This window comes from Ambystoma mexicanum, chromosome 14 (genome assembly GCF_040938575.1).
Source record: "Ambystoma mexicanum isolate Mex_15411 chromosome 14, UKY_AmexF1_1, whole genome shotgun sequence".
Taxonomy (NCBI): Eukaryota; Metazoa; Chordata; class Amphibia; order Caudata; family Ambystomatidae; genus Ambystoma; species Ambystoma mexicanum.
The window spans coordinates 455,000,868-455,019,993 of record NC_090940.1 but is presented as its reverse complement, the minus strand read 5'-3'; the positions used below and the strand labels follow the sequence as shown (position 1 = coordinate 455,019,993).

General features: G+C 47.9%; 1 protein-coding gene across 2 annotated transcripts in view; it reads right to left on the bottom strand.

Annotated features, from left to right (window-relative positions):
- Positions 1–19,126, bottom strand: part of CLMN (calmin) — a 2,282,147-nt gene that overhangs the window by 718,568 nt on the left and 1,544,453 nt on the right. For both annotated transcript variants that reach the window (XM_069637682.1, XM_069637683.1), the window contains one exon: positions 15,448–15,641. In XM_069637682.1, the coding sequence (XP_069493783.1) occupies positions 15,448–15,641 (194 nt within the window). The remainder of the gene's footprint in view (positions 1–15,447; positions 15,642–19,126) is intronic.

Sequence of the window (19,126 nt, the reverse complement as noted above, 5' to 3'; positions counted from 1 at the left end):
ATCCTCCACTCAACACCAAAAACCAATAAATGGGCATAGTGGTAAAATTGTAGGTAACTCAGTTACCTCTAATTTTACCACTTACAGCCATACAAATAATGAGGCCCTTTATACTTCAGACTGACGCCTCTCTGACTGGATTGTGGGCTGTATTATCCCAAGTACACAACAGCTTAGAACACCCATATTATTTGCCAGTCGCAAGTTATTTCCCAGAGAGAGGAACTATTCAGCGTTAATGTTAAAGGTATTTATATAGCGCACTGTCACCAACGGAATTAGTCTCCAGGCACTCAGGTGGATCTGCAAACAAAGAGGGGTTGGGTTAGTGGGATGAAGCAGGCGTAGGAAAGTAAGAAGGTGGTGTCTTGTTGGCAGCTTCAGTTCGGTTTTCACTGTGCGCTGAGCTTGGGTGAGAATATAGTATCGATGCGAGTCCTCGTGTGCTGTTGGTGCGACTTATGTGTTGATTGTTGTTGCGGTGCGGTGAAGTATGTACGGTTTGCTGTGAGAGAAGTGGTTGGGTGGGTTTTTGTGTAAGTTAAGTATGCAGAAATGTGAGCTTTGTTAGTGGGTTATATGTCTCTTAATCCTTGTAGATCTTGTTTAAGTGTCCGGTTGTCATACGGGTAAGTATATTCTTTCTTTCCTTTCCTGAATGTCTAGTTTCTAGGGAAATGGCGTTGCTGTTCCCCAGCTAAGTTATTTGAGCTTAGAACACCCGATGGGAGAACATTATCCCCTACTTTTCCCATGCACTTTCGCATTCTCAGTGTCACTGGGCCTAGTAAGATCGTTGTTTTTTGTTTCTCCCCTGTTTCTCACCTGTTTCCCCTCCCTTGCCTCGTCGCTCTCTGAAACACCTGTGTATGAGCGCAATATACATAAAATATCATATCATACTGAGATAGTGGTACTATATTGTCATTCACCCGCTCCTTCCTATCTATTTACAGTCGGTGTTCCATTGCTGCCTGTGATTACACTGAGGGAGGTGTTATTGATAGTTCGTCCTTGCCTTCCTTCCCGATTGTTCTGTGGTCGCTCTTTGGTATGATTTGGTGGTCTATCTTTCAAATGGTAGAATTCAGTGTTGGAAGCGTTAGCCATGAAATGGGCCATCGTTTATCTTAAATATTACCTTTCGGGAAGAAAGTTCATTCTATTTACTGATTATTCTCCCCTTGTCTGGGTAAATCAGCAAAAATAATCTAACCCACGTGTTATGCAATGGTTTCTGGACTTACAGCCATACTGTTTCAAAGTAGAACATCGGCTGAATAGAAATGGCTGATCTACTCAGCCGCCGCTGAACAGCAGATTGGCGAACATTGTTCAGCAATCCGTACCGAGACACCAGATAAACCACTCGTTGCCCATTTCAAAGAGGCTAAACACACCAGTGAAGATAACTTCTGGTTTGTGATACAGACAACAAAGGCACATCCACGAAGGGGTGACAGAGACCTGTCACTCAAAAAATTAGAACAGAAGTGGATTTATGACCTAAAAACTGCCCAGACCGGATTAAACATAGCGGTTGAATTGAATTTATTTGCTCACTAACACCCTTAGACACCCATTATTCATGATGATTTTTCTTCCATCTAGTTGAGGACATTATACAGTGAAATTCACAGTTGGTGCTTAACACACGGGGCATGCCATCATTTGTCCATATGATACTCCCTTTGAGGATGCTTTTTACAGCTCTGCAGGGTGCCAGCTAGGAACTTTCCACTATGGCACCGGATTATTAGTACCTTTGAGCAAACACCGTCTGAAACATCCACAGGTATTTTTTATTACAATTACAAATGGGGAGAATTGTACTTCAGTGCACTGCCCCTGTATTAACGGTACACATATACCAAGAGTAAACTATTAGACACTATCATCTATGCACTCGCGCTATAAGAGACGCAAGTTCCATCAAAGAGTTAATATCTCTGAAGATGGCGCTGCCGTTATGATAGCCAAAACCTGGTATTTTTTAAACCCTTTTCGCTGTCTAGCATTACGGCGTTCAGCCCCTCGTAAAAAACATAGAGGAGGAGTTCCCTTTAAATACGTTCTGAACATACATGAAGTCCTTTGTGGATTTCCATATCTCGTTCTGAACACGAAGACGCTAAACGGTGCCGGAAGGTAAGCGGCTGTCTCTCCGTGCATGTCCCATGATTGTTGTAATTATGGCACTCTACTCTATTTGGAACCGCACACAACAGGCTAATGGGCATTATCTGATACTTTATTACACAGATGGACATAAATAGAACGCCAGCCCAGCCACCGCCACCCATGGAGTGAAATGTTCACTTTCTGACAGTGTCCCCCACGCGATTTCATCGTTATGTGGGCAGAAAGTAAGTTTTGTCCGATGATGTGTGTGTACCCAGTGTTTACAATGTGATATAGGTGGCCAATATACATCTTGTGCTTCTGTTGTGTTCTTACAGGGTTCAACTATGATGCACAGGCTCCAGGCATCGTTTCTAGTTGAACACTGTCACTAATACCCTGCGTCCTGAAGACGGGTCCTGGAACTCCACTAACAAAAGTTAGACTGCTGAAGTGTTGTTCCCCGCCCCAGAAACACATTTGAGTGTAGACGCTGTGAATCCATGTTGTATAAACATCTGTACATGGTTGAAGTCACTGTTACTAACATCACGTAACTTTAACATGCATATAAGCAACACTTGCAGTTGACATAGAAACAGCTCAAAATGTGAGCGTGATCCCACTTGTGTTTTTTGTGATGTTCTTCAAGCCAATTCTGCATATATTAGTGTTTTATATGTTTTTTATGTGAGCACACTGTTTGATATACATGAATTAAAATATGTTTTCTTTTTTCTGATACTATGTCTTTGGTTGAATTTACAAATTGATGATATTGAATACCATCTTGTGAGTAGGCTTTCTACATCTGCTGTGTGGTAGAGGTGGGTAGCAAGTGGTATCCTTTGCTGTTTTTGATGTATACTTCTCAAATACCACGGCCCCCTACAAAAAAAAGAGGAACTCACTGTTTGCTCAAAACACTTTTTTCCACTCAGGGTTCTGGTGAAGACATCAGTGGACAGTTGCAAGTGTTTTAAATTCAATTTGTGCTTTTATGAGTAGCCAGTGCACTTTCCTTCTTGCTGCTGACTTGTGGTTGGGGAGTTTTAAGCCTAGGGCTACCCTAAGGGCCTTATTTTGTAAAAAGAGTTGGAGTTTCACCAGGTTCTTGTAGGAGGTGCCAGAAAACAGCATATTGCAATAATCAAGCTTACTGCCAATAATGGCACGTGTGAGGGTGAGGCCGTTTGGAGGTGGAATAAATTTCCTGCTCACAGAAATAAGCTTGGAAGTGTAGGCTGTGAAGGACGCCAAGGCATTGATATTGCGGGACATGTTGAGTTCAGCATCCAGATAAATACCCAGTGTCTCCATGTGTTTGGTGACCTGGATGGTGGTCCAGTCGATGGGAAAGGAAGAGTATGATGGGTCTAAGGTGCTTAGTCGGCGAGAGGAGACCACAATGAGGAGCTCGGTCTTGTCATCATTGAGACATTGGTTTTTGGGTAGTCATCCAGTTTTGAATGACACTGTAGGTCTTGTTGATTGTTTGAAGGTCCTGGGTATATTTCACTGAGATTGGCAGAAGAACTTGCGTATCATCTGCAAAGTTTGAATAAGGGATACCTAGTGCATCAAGAGTGGTTTGGTATAGGTGTTGTAAAGAGCTCGGGAGATGCAAGAGCCTTGGGGGACTCCGCATGGAACGGGATGGGGTCCGCTGTATAGCCACCTATAAAGACCCTCGATGTGCACTCACTCAAGAATGATTTAATCCAGCGAACCGCCTGATGGAAGAAGAGGATGTTTTTCAGGAGGTGTTGGCAGAGGACATCATGGTCTATGAGGTCAAATGCTGCTGACAAATCTAGGCATAGTGATATGGCCAAACTGACCGAATCGTGGATGCTATCGAATTGGATTTTGAGATCCAAGAGTGCTGTTTCCGTACTTTGTTTGGTTCTGAATCTAGATTGTATTGAACCTAAGAGCTGGTGCTGTTCTAGGTAGTTGAAATATGAAGACAACCAATGTATTGCACGTAGAAGATTTTTTGAGGGTAGCCAGTGTGAAGCACCTATAAGAGCTGTGAAATTAGAGTATCTTAAGAGAACTTGCAATGATAGACAAGATATTGCAATTAGAACTGTGAAGATTAGCCAATGTATTGCACTTAGAAGACACATGCCTTTGTAGAACAACTCAGAAGTATTGTGAAGGTAACCACAGTATCGCACTTTACAAATATTGACAGTAGCCAATGTACTAACCACCCCTGTCTACTGCTCCTCTCCCACGTAACTCCCAAGTACAACACACGCCCTACGGGCCACCCAAATTACACGCAAAATACACAACCAACATATCAAATATTCACAAGGAACAAGTTACTTACCTGTAACTGTTGTTCTCCAGCATGGGTCTGGCATGGATTCACATGCTCATGAATATTCCCCATCTTCAGGCTTGGAATCCTCGGTAAAAAAAAAAATCAGTTTCAGTTTCGTTTCTGAACTGTCTTTCTCATAATAACCAATCACTGGTCTCTGGGTCATACTGCCCCCAGCCAATGACTGCCCTCTACCTAAGCCCCTCCTCTGGCAGCCATCTTCAGATTTGGTAGCACGTAAAGTGGCAGTAGGACCAAGAGAAGAGCCGCGGAGGGGTAGGCGGGAGGGTTCGCATGTGAATCCATGCCAGACCCATGCTGGAGAACAACAGTTACAGGTAAGTAACTTGTTCCTTCTCCAGCATGGGGTCTGGCATGGATTGACATGCTCATGAATAAAAGAATACATAGCAGTACACACATGCACAACCATGGGTGGTGGCAAGGCTCAACATTAAGCCTTTCAATAACTCAACATTAAGCATCTCTTACCTCCTCACCAGGCTCACCTTCAAGCAAACAGGTTGCGCAGCACTGCTTGGCCGACTCTGGACTCCTGCCTGGAATCCCGGTCGACGCAGTAGAATTTCGTGAAGGTGTGCGTCGACCTCCACGTAGCAGCCCTGCAGATGTCCAGCAGGGGCACACCAGACAGGAACGCTATAGTTGCAGCAATCGCTCTGGTCGAATGGCCTCTCGGACGGCCAGGCAATGGTCGGTTTGCCAACTGGTGACAATGGGTGATGCAGCCGGAGAGCCATCTGTATATGGAAGCCTTGGAGAAGGCCTTCCCTTGGTTCACAGGTCCAAAGTTCACAAACAGCTGTGATGTCTTCCGAACACCCTTCGTGCGGTCCACGTAGAACTTCAGCGATCTAGCCACATCCAGCGAGTGCAACGTCCTCTCAGCCGGCGACAAAGGCGATGGGAAGAAACCAGGTAACACCAAGGGCTCGTTGAGATGGAAGTCTGATGGCACCTTGGGCATGAAGGAGGGTTGCATCCTCAGCACGACCCTCGTTCTGTGGAATGTGAAATACGGAGGATACATGAGAGGGTCTGGATCTCTCCCACTCATCATGCGGAGGTGATGGCCACCAAAAACACCGTCTTCCACAATAGGAATTTCAGAGGTGCCGAATGTAGAGGCTCGAACGGAGAACCCATGAGCCTAGTTAGCACCACACCGAGCTCCCACGCTGGGGCCGGAGCCTTCACCGGCAGAAACGAGCGGAAAAGTCCTTTCATGAACTCCTTAACCAGGCGATGCAACCACAGTGACGACCGCCCCGGAGTTCTGGTGTAGCGGGAGATAGCCGCAAGATGGATCTTGATAGAAGCGTGTGCTAGCCCCGCCTTGGCCAGCGACAGCAAATATGGCAGCATTTGAGTGGCCATAATCCGTAGAGGGTTTATCTTCTGTGCCCTGCACCAGACGGTAAACCTCTTCCATTTATGTCCGTAGAACTTAAGAGTCGAAGAAGCCCTGGCCTTGGCAAGTACCTCCTTGCAGTCCGCCGGGATCTCGTATCCCCCAAACTCTCATGATGCAGGAGCCAGGCCTGCAGGTTCAGCGACCCCGGGTCATGGTGCAGAATCGCGCCTCCTTCCCTGGCAAGAAGATCTGCATCCGCCGGGAGCTTGACTGGCGGGGTCGCTGACAAGTCCAGAAGGTCCGGGTACCATATCTGCCTCATCCACGCAGGTGTGACGAGGATCATCCGGCACTGGGACCGTCTGAGTTGACTGATAAGTCGCAGAAGCAACAGCAGCGATGGGAACGCATAGACAAACAGGCCGTCCCAGGGGAATGAGAACGCATCCCCCATGCTTCCCAGCTGGGGAAACCTGCTGGCGAACCCCCGGCACTTGGTGTCCATTGCCATCGCAAACAGATCGATCTGGGGATTGCCCCATCATCGAAACAGTAGGTCCACCTGATCCTGACGAAGTTCTCACTTGTGGCAAGAGCGCAGCTCCCTGCTGAGTGAGTCGGCAACAGTGTTCTCCTGCTAGGTGAAAGGGTACAAGGAACACCCTCTGGACGACAGCCCAGTGCCATAGGTCCTGCGCTTCCTTAGAAAGAGCTGGGGATCTGGTTCCCCCTTGCTTCCGAATGTAGAACATTGTGGTGTTGTCGGAGAAGACCTGCACCACCTTGCCCTTGAGGGACGGAAGGAATGACTTGAGGGCACAAAACACGGCTCGGAGCTCCAGCATGTGGATGTGCAACGATTTCTCTGCTGGGAGCCATAGCCCGCTGGCGTGGAGATTTCTGGTATGTGCGCCCCATCCTTCCAGGGAGGCATCCATCATCACCGTCTCCTGATGCACTGGGTTTAAAAGTCCATGCCCGCCGCGAGATGCGTGCAGACACCCCACCACCGAATCGCTTGACAGAATGTCTTGTTGAGGGCAATCTTGTCCTCAAAACTTCCCGCCACTTGCATCCAACGGGCGTTAAGGAACTCCTGCCGGTGCTGCATCCGCAGCCTGCACAGCTGAACGATGTAGCTGCATGACGACTTCATGCCGAGCAGGGACTTGATGGACCTCACCCTGGCAACTTCCATGGTCAACAGCTGTTGCACCTTGCCAAGGATGGCTTTCATCCTGTCCTCCAACAGTGAAGCTAGATGCACCACCATGTTGAGTCTGGCTCCCAGGAACCAAGCGTCCTGCGATGGCTCCTAGCAGGACTTTGCATAGTTTATCGAGAACCCCAGTTCCATGAGCAGGCGGACCATCCTCGCTGTGTGTTCGACGGCGAGTTCCCTTGACATCGCTTGGATGAGCCAATCGTCCAGGTAAGGGTAAACGTGGATCCCCTGCAGGCGCAGCCGCGCCGCCACCGGTGCCAGGCACTTGGAGAAGACCCTTGGGGCCGACTTCAAAACGAAGGGGAGGGCCTTGAATTGGTAGTGCCACCCTTGGAACACGAAGCGCAGAAACATTTGATGCCCCTTGTGCATGGGATGTGGAAGTAGGCATCCTCCAGGTCCCGCGACGACAGGAAGTCCCCTTCTTCCAGCTGTCCCAGTACGTGCTGAATGGTGACCATCCGGAATTTCTGGGATTTTTATGTATTTGTTGAGGCGGCAGAGATCCGGAATGGGCCACCGGTCTTCTTTCGGACGAGGAAGTAACGCGAGTATACTCCGGAGGGTCTTCGGGATGAGCTCTATCGCACCCTTTTTCAGCATTGCTCGTACCTCTAGAAGTAATTGTGGAATGTGGTTTTCTTTTCTGGCCACAGGTGGAAAACAGGGACACTTCCTTTGGAACTCTAGGGTGTGTCCCTGGGCCAGGGCATCAGGAACCCAACGGTCGGTGAAGATGGACTTCCACACGGCGACAATATTTGCCAGCGGGCCTCCCACCGGTAAGCTCGGATGGGGGACGGACGTCACAGTCGGATCAGTCCTGCTTTGCCGGGGCCTTACCACCTTGGCCCACCTGGCGACGATGACGATGTCCTCCGGCCTTACTGCGGCCTCTGTAGGCCTCCTGGGACGACAAACAGGTTGCTTGATGGTATGAAGAAGAACTGCCATCAAATCCTTTGGAGGCACCCAGCTTGCCTCCGGAGGACCGAAAGGACGGCCGATGTTGTTGGAGCGTGCCTAAGGCACGGGCCGTCTCAGTGTCTGCCTTGATGGCCTGCAGCGACTCGTCCACTGCCTTGCCGAACAAGCTGTCCCGGTCGAAGGGCATGTCCAGTACCCTCGCCTGTACGTCCTGACGGAAGTCAGTGTCCCTGAGCCAACCATGCTGACAAAGGCAAATGCTGTTGCCCATCTGGCGGAAGCCGGTGTCAGCGATGTCCGTGGCCACCGTGATGGCATGGTCCGAAGCCACCTCGCCTTCTTGTAAGATTTCAAGGGCCTCCGCCCTCTTGTCGTCTGGGGGGAAGTCCAGGAGGGGGCAATTTTAAACCACAGTTCCCTATCGTAGCGGGCTACAAGAGCGAGAGCGTTGGCCGCCTTAATGGTCGTTGCCTCAGACGAGATGACCCAACGTCCCATGGCGTCCAGCTTCTTCCCCTCGCCATCTGGTGGGGAAGTGGAAGTCGATGCTGTCCCCCCTGCACATTTCTTCCTGGCTGCCGCGGAGACCACTGAGTCCGGGGACAGCTGCGCTCTGAGGCACATAGGGGCAGAGTCTGGAACCCGGTATTTCTTCTCATACCAGTCTCTCTTCGCTGGGGCCGAGGATGGGTTTTTCAGGAGGGACAGCCCTTAGTCCCAGATGTCGTTCGACAGTGGGACCGAGAGCACAAGCACAGTCTTCCTCTTGGCCTCTTGTCGCTGATAAAGGAATCCCTCTTTCTTCTGCTCTTCGGGGCGCAGGTGAAAAAGTTCTGAGGCCCTAGCGATCATGGCATGGAATGAGCCAACTTCGTCGGGCGTAGAAGTCTGGGGTGGCCGAGATGGGAGATCCGTTCCGTCTCGTCCCTCAGCGGAGGGGATGGAGGTGAAGGATGGCAGGGTGGGGGTGGATGGACTTGCCTCCATTTGGGTGGAGGGATCCCTGACGGCCCAGGCGCCGCTGGATCGCTCGCAAGGCAAGGGCATCCTTGTCCTTATTTCTGAGCACATAGTGTGCAGGGCTAGTAAGATGTCCTCCGACCTGTCCGTCAGTGGTGGCAGCGGTTGCGACCGGAGTGTCGGCAGCGGCGTGGTGTCCTCCGGTTCCTGGTCGACCTGCCGTGCCTCGTCAGTTCCCTCATCACTTTCCACATGCGCTTCGCCTGGATCCTTCCTGTAGGACCTGACCTCGAACTGCCTTGAGGCCTGAAAGCTCGTCTTCGGAGGAGATATCTGGGTCCGGTAGAACTATCGTGTCCCCCCCTTCTCGGCCATGGGCTTCACAGGGGTCTTTTCGATGGGCAGGAAAGACGATTCCCTCCGGGCAGGCAGAAAAACTCTTTGCTTGGGGGTAGTCTCCACTGGGGCTGCATCTGCGGTCTTCGCCAGAGACGCTACCACTCCCTCAATCGAAGTCTTAGCCTGGTGAATCTGGGCCTTCACGACCGTAGGCGTGTCTGAGGCCTTCAGCTTACCCGGGTTGTCCGACTTCCTTTTCGTCGAGCCGGAGCGTTGGCTCATGGTTGACGGCGTCGGCGATGCTGCGCCCGGCCTAGGCAGCCCTGGAGTCCGTACCAACGGCGCACCCGGTGCACGCGGACTCATGGTGCTTTGCCTTATGTTGGGCCCCCGTCGCCAGAGTGCCCTCAACGGTCTTAGAAGACCGCTCAGACTTTTTATTGGGAGAAGTATGTTGCCGGGGCTCACCTGCAGCCAGGCTCCTCGTCTCCAGCCAGTCAGCGAGCCGCTTATGACGGTCTTTCATGTCCTTGCAGAACGCACAGGCCTCCTCCACGTATGATTTGTCTGATTGTAGGCAGTAAAGGCACTGGCAGTGCCCATCCTCCTTGAAGACGTTCTGTGGTCCACATCCTGGGCCGATCCTAAACAGAGGTGTCGAGTCTCCATTGTCTTCGGCCATGTCCATGCGGGCTAGGCCTCAAAGATCTTCTGGAATCCTCCAAGAAGTGGAATTCGATGAACATCACCCTTGAGGGCCGTAGAAACCTCCGAAAATGGGTTGCCATTATTCGGATGAGCTTGAGGCTCAACTGACCGAAAAAATTGAGAAAATGTACTGAAAAAAATGTAATACGCAGTAGAAGCTCGAGAGCTATAGCATGAGGACTCCCAACACTTGAACGTGCAGTAAAAATCTGAAGATGGCTGCCAGAGGAGGGGCTTAGATAGAGTGCAGTCATTGGCTGGAGGCAGTATGACCCAGAGACCAGTGATTGGTTATTAGGAGAAAGACAGTTCAGAAACGAAGCTGAAACTGATTTTTTTTCTTTACCGAGGATTCCCAGCCTCACGACGGGGAATATTCATGAGCATGGGAATCCATGCCAGACCCCATGCTGGAGAAACAACAAAAAATCCCTGACACTGGGCCTCACCCCTCTGGATACGAGCCAGTGCGCACAATCAAAACTCACTTGGAAAACCATCTCGCACAGGATGCCAGTTCCTCCTAGTTCCTCAAGCAACAAGAGAAGAGCACTACTTCTATCTCATCCCTCTTCCTGTTAGGGAGAATTATCTCTTTAGGCTGAATTTCCTAGCCTAGTGAGTCCCCCCGCAGCTTTGCTGGATTTCTGGAGTTTGTTTTTTTCCTCCTGCCAAGAGTGAGACTCTTTTCCTCCCACTCTTGGACATGATTTATGGTATTCCTTTGACTGTGAATGTGTTGTATGGGCTATGGGGTCCTTTACTCCATAGGGTCTCATGTGTTTTTACGATGTGTGTTACACAGCACCCTCCGTGCAGTAAAACAGGGGTGTCATAGTGACACCCCACCATAGACTCCATACCCTGGGACTGACTACTGTCTCCCAAGGCATGTAAAGTCACCATTGGCTTTACTAGTCCCAAATTATTAACAGAAACCAGTACAAACCATCATATTGTGGACGTACTGGTCGGGGCAATTCGATTGCCCCGGGGTCTGTTAGTCGAGGGGGCACGTCTCCGTCCCCCCTGAGCGAGTTTTGGCTGGTGGCAGTGGAAACTACTTTTTATATTCAACCGCAAATCTTTTCCTATGGGATTTTCCCATTGTTCGAGGCTACCAAATTTAATTATTTAATTATCATAGCCTCGAACATACCGCCGGTTTATTTAATTAATATTAATTCTCCGGTTGGTATTTTTTGCCAAGACTCGATTCTAAAATGGCGTTTGTGTTCTCTTCTGTGACTCCAACCCAAGTCGAGCCCTTTGTTCCACTTTTTGGCGGGCTTCTCCACAGAAGCCTCCAAAAGTGGTGCCACTCTGTCTGGGTACCACAGGGGGTGTGTGAGGGGGTTTAGGCACCCTGGACTGAGTTACCTTGGTAACTCAAGTCGCACTCCGTCCTGATTGGCCCAAGTGGTGAGCCGGCCGGCTCACCACTTAGCATGTTTGAGTGACAGCTAGGCTGAGTGAATGGGGGTTTTCTGCATAAAAGCAGGGCTTTGGGGACTGGAACTTCAGAAGTCGCCACAGGACCTGAGAATCCGACGAGGGAGAAGCTGAGCTGACCTACCACGACGACACCACCGGTGGAGCCCTGCAGAACCGAATATCCACTTCCCGACGACAGAGAAGATCTCCCGGCTGGAGAGGCTTCTTCCCCTGACTGGTGGGCACAACCAGTTTACCTTTCTTTCTTCGCACCCCAGCCCGGTTTGTGGTCGAACTGCCCGTGCCAAGCACCCCGGCAGCCGGATAGCCACTCACCACTGAACCGCGAATCACCGGACCGCTCCTTGTACCTGAGAAACTCTGTTTCTGGTTTCTTCCCTGGCAGTGCAACGGACTCCTGTCTTCCTCCACGAAGAGATCCTCTCTTCCCCCGGACGAAACACCGACTTGCATCCGCTGCCAGGAACAACTGCCCCCGCTGGAGCGTTCTCACCACTTTAAGGTATCGTGTCCGCCAGGCCTCCCTTTCTAAAGATTGCTACAAGGTAATAATAACCCCTTAACCTTCTGGACTGGGCTGGCCGCCTTGACCCTCTAATTGGTCCCTTTCTTTGGTCCAACTCCTTTTAGAACCTTTACAAGACTTTCGTGCACTGCAACCGTGTGACCTTGGACACATTTCGTTTGGATCCTCTGAAAGTGGGTCCGGCCTCTTGAACTCTAACTTCACGGTTTTACTTTGCCTTCCTCTCTGGTTATGTTCTGGTAAAAGTGTTGGGATCTGTTTCAACTTGTTCTCTGCTCTTCTCTCCCTTTTTAAAACGAACTATTAGAGTGCCATCTACGTTAAGTGCTCACCGCTGTCTGAAAATAAGTGGAGCTTTACTTAAGACTTGTCTAATATTCTTTTAAGGGAGTGTATATCTTTTAGTGACTGTTTTTTTAAATTGCTTACTATTAGTGCTGTGTGTTTTTCTAGATGTGGTTTTAAATAAATAATTATATCTCTTTTACACCAAGCCCTGGTCAGTGTTTACTTGTTCTACTGTGTTCTCTTGACCTATTGTGAATACTCTGTATACTGCCTGACTCTTCTTGAGGGAAGTCTGACTGCTCAGCCACAGCTACCAAGTGAATCTTTGTGGTACAGACTGCTACCAAGTGGATTTACTGCCAAACACCTGTAGTCCTAAATCTTTTGCCGTGGTCCCAGAGGGAACTGCACAGGTTTCTGCCTAACACTTCCCTCACTAACCCACCCAGCCCTCTTTCTTACAGAGCCATGTGAGCACCTGGAGACTATGCCAATGGTAACGGTGCACGGTATAAAACAACTTAACATATGGTGACATAGTAGTGGTAGCAAGAGGAACCTCAACATCCCACCCCTAACCCAGCTTTCCACAGTGTAAGGCTGATCTCAACCCCCATAGTACCCTACCATAGAACAGTTAGATCCGGCGGGGGACTTCAACACAGTCAGGACTTGATATGTGCTTCACCATATTTGCCCAAATTATTCAGTTGTCACGCCTCTTCGGAGACCGTGGTCACTGTGGCATCGTTGGTCCCATAGACGGATTTCAGCCATTTTTACTACCAAGATGGCCCCGCTACAGAAGGTGTGGGTCTAGACGTTGAAGAGCCCAGCGCCGAGGAAGGACCGCCCTCCTGCTCGAGATTCAGTTCATCTGTTCCTGTCAACAACGTGCGGACGCGTTGCTACTCTTCATTGCCAACGCTATGTGAGTTCGTTTCTAGGAAGTTTGTTACTAAACCTTTCTGTGCTCTATATTCCTTCCTTCTAATCCTGTCCTACTTACTTCCATTATTCAGACTCGACCCTCTCTCCCGGCTCCTTCCCGAAGCAGGGGACTCTAGCCTCCGCTCTTACTCTCACCAGCTACGATCTGGAAATCGCGGAGCAGTCCGCCAAAGAGTTTCACACCCTAGTGTTCGGTACGTAGGATAGAATATCAGGGATTCCAAGGTCCCGATAGGGAATTCAAATTGACTCTTTCTTTCCGTTTACAATATTTAGGAGCCTTGAGTCCTGTGGTCCAACCCGCCCTCTCGGTGCTTGTTCTTGCCGTACTTCCTTATACGTCCCCGTTTTTGATCCCATTAGGTAATATTCCTAAACAATTCTTCTTCTGTTTATTCTGAACTCAGTTCTGAGCTAACCATTTACTATACACATCAGGTTCTTACCGGAGGACTTCCCTTCCAGCCTGATAGATCAACCACTCACTTTTACAGGTATTCCTTGCCCTCTAACGTGAATTCCCTGTCTCATACTTACCTACCCCTTACTCACCATCCTCTTCTGCCTTTTCCATCAGACGGCTTTCAACCTGCAGTTTCCTGAATCTTCGCCGTCTAGACGACATCACTCCAGCAGCTGTCGACACAGGGTTTTCTCCCCCAGAGGGTTTCCCTGAGGCCTTTCCCCTCCTCTAATCTTGACCAAGAGGCGGAGGAAGGGACTTAGGGAGGCCTTCGCTTTCACCCCCCTGTTGGACATATTCCCTGGGCAAAGAGGAAGCAAGGAAAGGAAGAAAACTATCGGCGAGTCCTTGAGGTAACCATTCAGTTATTTATATCACTGTTCAGAAAACATATTTATTACATCAGTACAGTCACGTACAAGACCATGCCGGATAGCATACAATGGACAATACTGGCAGTAGTGTTTAGGGTCAGGTGAACTTGGAGTAAAGCAGACTCTCCTATGCAGCGATCACACTTATGATTGGAAAAGCAGGAGCTAAAAGCAATTCCTGGGTAACCAGCACTAACCAGTGACCAGGAGCTAAAACTGATGAACGAGGAGCTTTAATATAGTGTTCTGCAAATCTGACTTCCACATAAGATACAAAGCTATCCTTTGTCCAATTCTTTACAACCCCTTATGCTCTGAATGTTGTATAGATGTATCTGAATGTTAATATATAGATTGCCCCAAATGCACAGTTTAAATTGACATAGGTGTGTTTTTCAGTATCAGTTGGCCTGGGCAGCCAAAAGTAGCTCCTGGTAGCTGTTGATGTCAGCTAACCAGGCTCTTCTAGGCTACAAGCAGGTGCTAAATAGCTCTCAGTTACCTTCAGTTTTGAACCCTACAATGATCTCAACAAATACAGAGGGAATACTGGGAATACTTCAAGTTGGCTTGCGTACAGCATTCTGTGAGACAGATTTATACAACTGTTGCATACTTGGAACCTGTCTGCCCCAAGTTATAAGACATTTACCTGGAAAACTGCTGCTCAATATTTACTTGGCAATATAAAATCACTCCTACTCAACATGTTTTACCTTGATGAGAAGGCATACGTTTTAGAACATACATTCTGCTTTAATAAAACCATCAACTCTTTATCCGAGAATGACAGTTCATAAATGCCTCTTCTACATACTAATGTTACAAGACTGTTTGGAAAGAACCATTAAGTGCACTGTTCATGGCTACATGGCAATCAAGGTTATTGGCATATTTGCCAACAATGGGATAGGAAGAAGCAGGCAGAGAACAACATTATGTTGATATTGGATGCAAAAAATGGGCTGGAGTTGGGGGAGGGATGGCCCAGACAGCACATGTCTGTTGAGACATCTGATTATTTTTGGCATCTTTAATTTGAAATATGTTGGTGTTAGAAGGCAGGAGCCTACTTTATTTTTCAAAACAGGACACAGATATCTTGGGCATACAAATGCATAACAGATCACATTTTGATTCGTCCTGGATTAACCTTTTGTGCTCCTTTAGGAGAAATTATTTGGGCAATAAATAATTATATTAAGAAATCTTAATAAGCAAAAATGCATATCCGCCCTCGCCTTAACGACCTACAAGTTTATCCTATTTTTCAATGGTGATCTACTTTGCAGTATTCCAGAGCCATACTAGTGAATCACTAATTAATGTTTACCTTCATCAATTTTACACTGCAACTGTAATGATCTTCTGGACTCAAACTCAACTCACGGAAAATATACCTTCTGGCTCCAAAAGTCGAGGAATGTTAAGACTGTCAAAGGCTATCCTGAAAGCATTGTCCACATTTTCCCGAGGTGTCTTATCCAAGGCATCCCTCATATCTACCAAACTGGAATTAACTGCCTTGATGACAGCCAAGAAAGCAAGGCCGCTGCGCCAACTGCTGGCAAAGTCTTGCACCGCAACACCATACCTGCAGAGAACCAAACAGAATTAACGTTGAATTGAGAATTGTGAAGCAACCTTAAGACTATCTTCCAAACATTGATAAGCAAAGACATTTAAAACTATTAACTGTTAAAATTAGCATTTGTGATTTGGACGTCATTAAAAACACTAGCCTCAAAAATGGCTTCCTAAGGTAAAATATTTTTTAAGTTACATTTCTGTTTAGCTTACGCAAATTTAATTGAATATAAAATACCACGTAAAAATGTACTAATAATACAGGAAGATCCCGATTTAAGGTGGCTAGTTAGTATGCACAAGAATACATCATGAGAGAGTACTGGATTAACAATTTACAAACGTACAACTGATCCTACACATTTGAAGGTTTTCTACAAAATAGCATTGGGAAGAGTTTGAACATTTATAATTAAAAAAAAGACAATAGATTGCCTTTTGTAAGGATTCATGTTAGGATCCTGTTTGTTTATGTTTGTTCCATTCCAGTTTCACGAGTCGTCCTCGAAGTTCTATCTGGTTAGTGAAACTGGAACGTAGTCTTTAACGGTTCACTTTTGGTGCCGGTGGGCCCGTTTCGCATAAGCTTAAATAAACTTACCTGAAAAGTAATTAGGGTCGCAATCATCTTTCCCCCTTTGTTTCAACATTACATACAAACATTTCACTTACCTTCAAATTACTTTGTTCAAAATTACCATTTGATCAAAGAAATTGAACCGTCAGCAATCACCTACCACATAAACCTCCCCAAAAATCATGTTCTGCTTCTATCTCAGCCCCACTCCTTATTTGGTCCCCCTATTGCTCTTGCTCTCCGTGTCATGGCTTACCAGCAGCCCTGGTCGCTTTGGACCTCCTGGAGGTTTGCGCCAGTGATCCCGGGCCCCATTTATCCATCCAAGATGGCGACCTGCTACCCTTTCCAGAAGCGTAACAAGCGATCTATGCATCCTTCATTCTGCCGGCGACAGCACAAGTCGTGTCTAGAAAGCCTGCTGAATGGCACTAGTTCTGCGCGTCTCAACATACAGTAATTGCTTACCCTACTCAGCGCTACTATCCTTGCTTCGTTTTTCTCTCTCTGATTTCCTGGAATTACTAGTGTCCTTCTCCCTGCTCCCCTTCCTGGTACTACTCCTGTCCTGCCTCATTGCCGTCTGTGCTTCCTGGATCCTCCCTGTCTGCAAGCCGTGTATCTGTGTTCCTTAAGCTCTGCTCCTCTGGACTGCCTTTCCAGATTCCTTGGATATCCTTTGAAATACTCATCCAGGTTTTTACTTCCTTTTGGAAGGTTTTTCTCCTGGTAATTACTTGCAGTTCCTCCTGAGGTTACCAAGCCTGGGGTTTATCCTTACAGGCAGGGTGGTGTCTGGAGAGGCTTGCCCCTATCTGGACGAGACCTGCTCCAAACAGAGCACCCGCCAAGAAAAGGTCCAAAAGAAGCCTGCGCCAAAGAAATCACAGGTGAACCACCCTATTCAACTGGAGGAGTCTGACAACTTGAGACGCCCGCAAATCATTCAACCTGTGAAGATGGACCCAGTACAAGACCTCTTAAATGACATGCAGGAACTCGGCACCGAAATGCAAGCCTTAAAGGCAGAAAATGCTGGCTTGTGCCAAATGGTGCTGTCCAGGGATTTCCTCTCCCAAGAAGGTCCTTCCTTTGGTACAGCCCTGGAGAAGTATGACGGTGCTCCAAAAAAGTTACAATCCTTCTTGGTCTCGTGTTTGGTCCATTACACCTTTGAGCCTCACATTTATGCCACAGGCAGAGCCAAGTTGGGCTTTATTGTCTCATACCCGACTGGCAATGCCCTTTTTTAGGGCAACTCCCTTGGTCTCCACTGAGCATCCTCTACTAGACAACTACATAGACTTCCTAGCTGCCTTCAGGGCGATGTTCGACCGCCCAGACTTGATGTTCTCTGCACAAGAAAGGTTGCTCAACTTCCAACAAGGCACCCAGGATATGTTAACTTATGTGACCAAGTTTAAACAGTTTGCCAAAGAGGCGGATTGATCACAGAATTCCTGTTTTACGCTATTTAGAAGGGGTCGGATCGAGTAAATGAAGGATGAACTAGCTCGGGTGGCGAGACCAGACCGGTTTCAGGCTCTTCTTGACTTAGCCATTCAGATTGACTTCTGAGTGCAAGAAAGTAAGGCCAAAAAAAGACGTCTTTGCTTACCGCTGTCCAGGGCTACATCCATACCCCCGACGTCTCCTGGTTCTTCCACATGTTCATCCACCGACCCAGAAACTATGCAATTAGGTTCTGTGCGAGGACCTCTAACCAGAGAGGATAGAAATCGAAGAATCGAACTGGGCCTTTGCTTATACTGTGCTTCATCCAAGCAAATGGTCCGAAACTGCTCAATTGTACCTCCTCGGCGCCCGGGAAACGCCATCTCCCGTTCCTGATTCGAGCCAGGAAGCCAGAAGCTGAAAACAGTTCTTTTTTTTCAGCAACTATTGAGCCACCAACAAGAACCTCTTTGCTGGTCCTCTAAGTAGCCATACAACTGGAAGACAAGTGCATCATTTTGTTACAAGCCTTAGACGATTGTGGGGCAATAGGGTTATTCCTCTATGATGACTGGGCAAAAGCCACACAATCCTTTGTGAACAGAAAGACCAATAACAGACCGTAGAAGGGATAGAGGCAGACCACTTTCCTCTGGTCCCATTACCATACATGCCAACACTCCCGATTTAGGCGGGAGACTCCCGATATTTGCGTGAAAAATATTGCAATTTTTCACGTTCTCCCGCCTAAAATAAATATTTGCCCAATGCATTCCAATGGCAAAATCTTTGACTCCCGATTTTTTCGGACGTAATCTCCCGCACAGGTGGGTTGAAATGTTGGCATGTATGCATTACTCAAAGGTTGAAACCGGTGAAACTACACATTAACAACCATGTTGAGCACCTACAGTTTGATATAATAAAGGCTGCACATTATCCATTGGTTCTGGGAATGCCATGGTTGCATAGGTATAATCTCTACATTAACTGGACTTCCGGAACAGAGTTTCTCGGATCTGAGTTCTGTGTATCTCACTGCCTCCAAGATAATGTTGAAGTAACCACATCTTCCACTACGTTCGACCCAAGCAACAAACTGAGGCTGTCTCTTTCCCATGTTAAGCATCTACCTAAGGAATACCAGGAATTTGCTGACATTTTCTGCAAGACACTTGAAAAGACCATTCCTCCTCATCGGCTGGAAGACAATCCAATTTCATTGTTTCCTTTGGAAGAATGTTTATACTCTCCTCTCCAGAAAAAGAGCCGTTACGACCATATCTAAATGTCAACCTAAAATATTGCCTGATACGCCCTTCTAAATCTCCCACAGGGGCTTGTCTCTTTTTTGTGCCTAAAAAGGAAACGTCTGAACTCTGTCCCTGTCTGGATTATTGAGGGTTCAATCAAGTCATGCAAAAGGACAAGTACCCACTGCCGTTGATCCCGGTTATTCT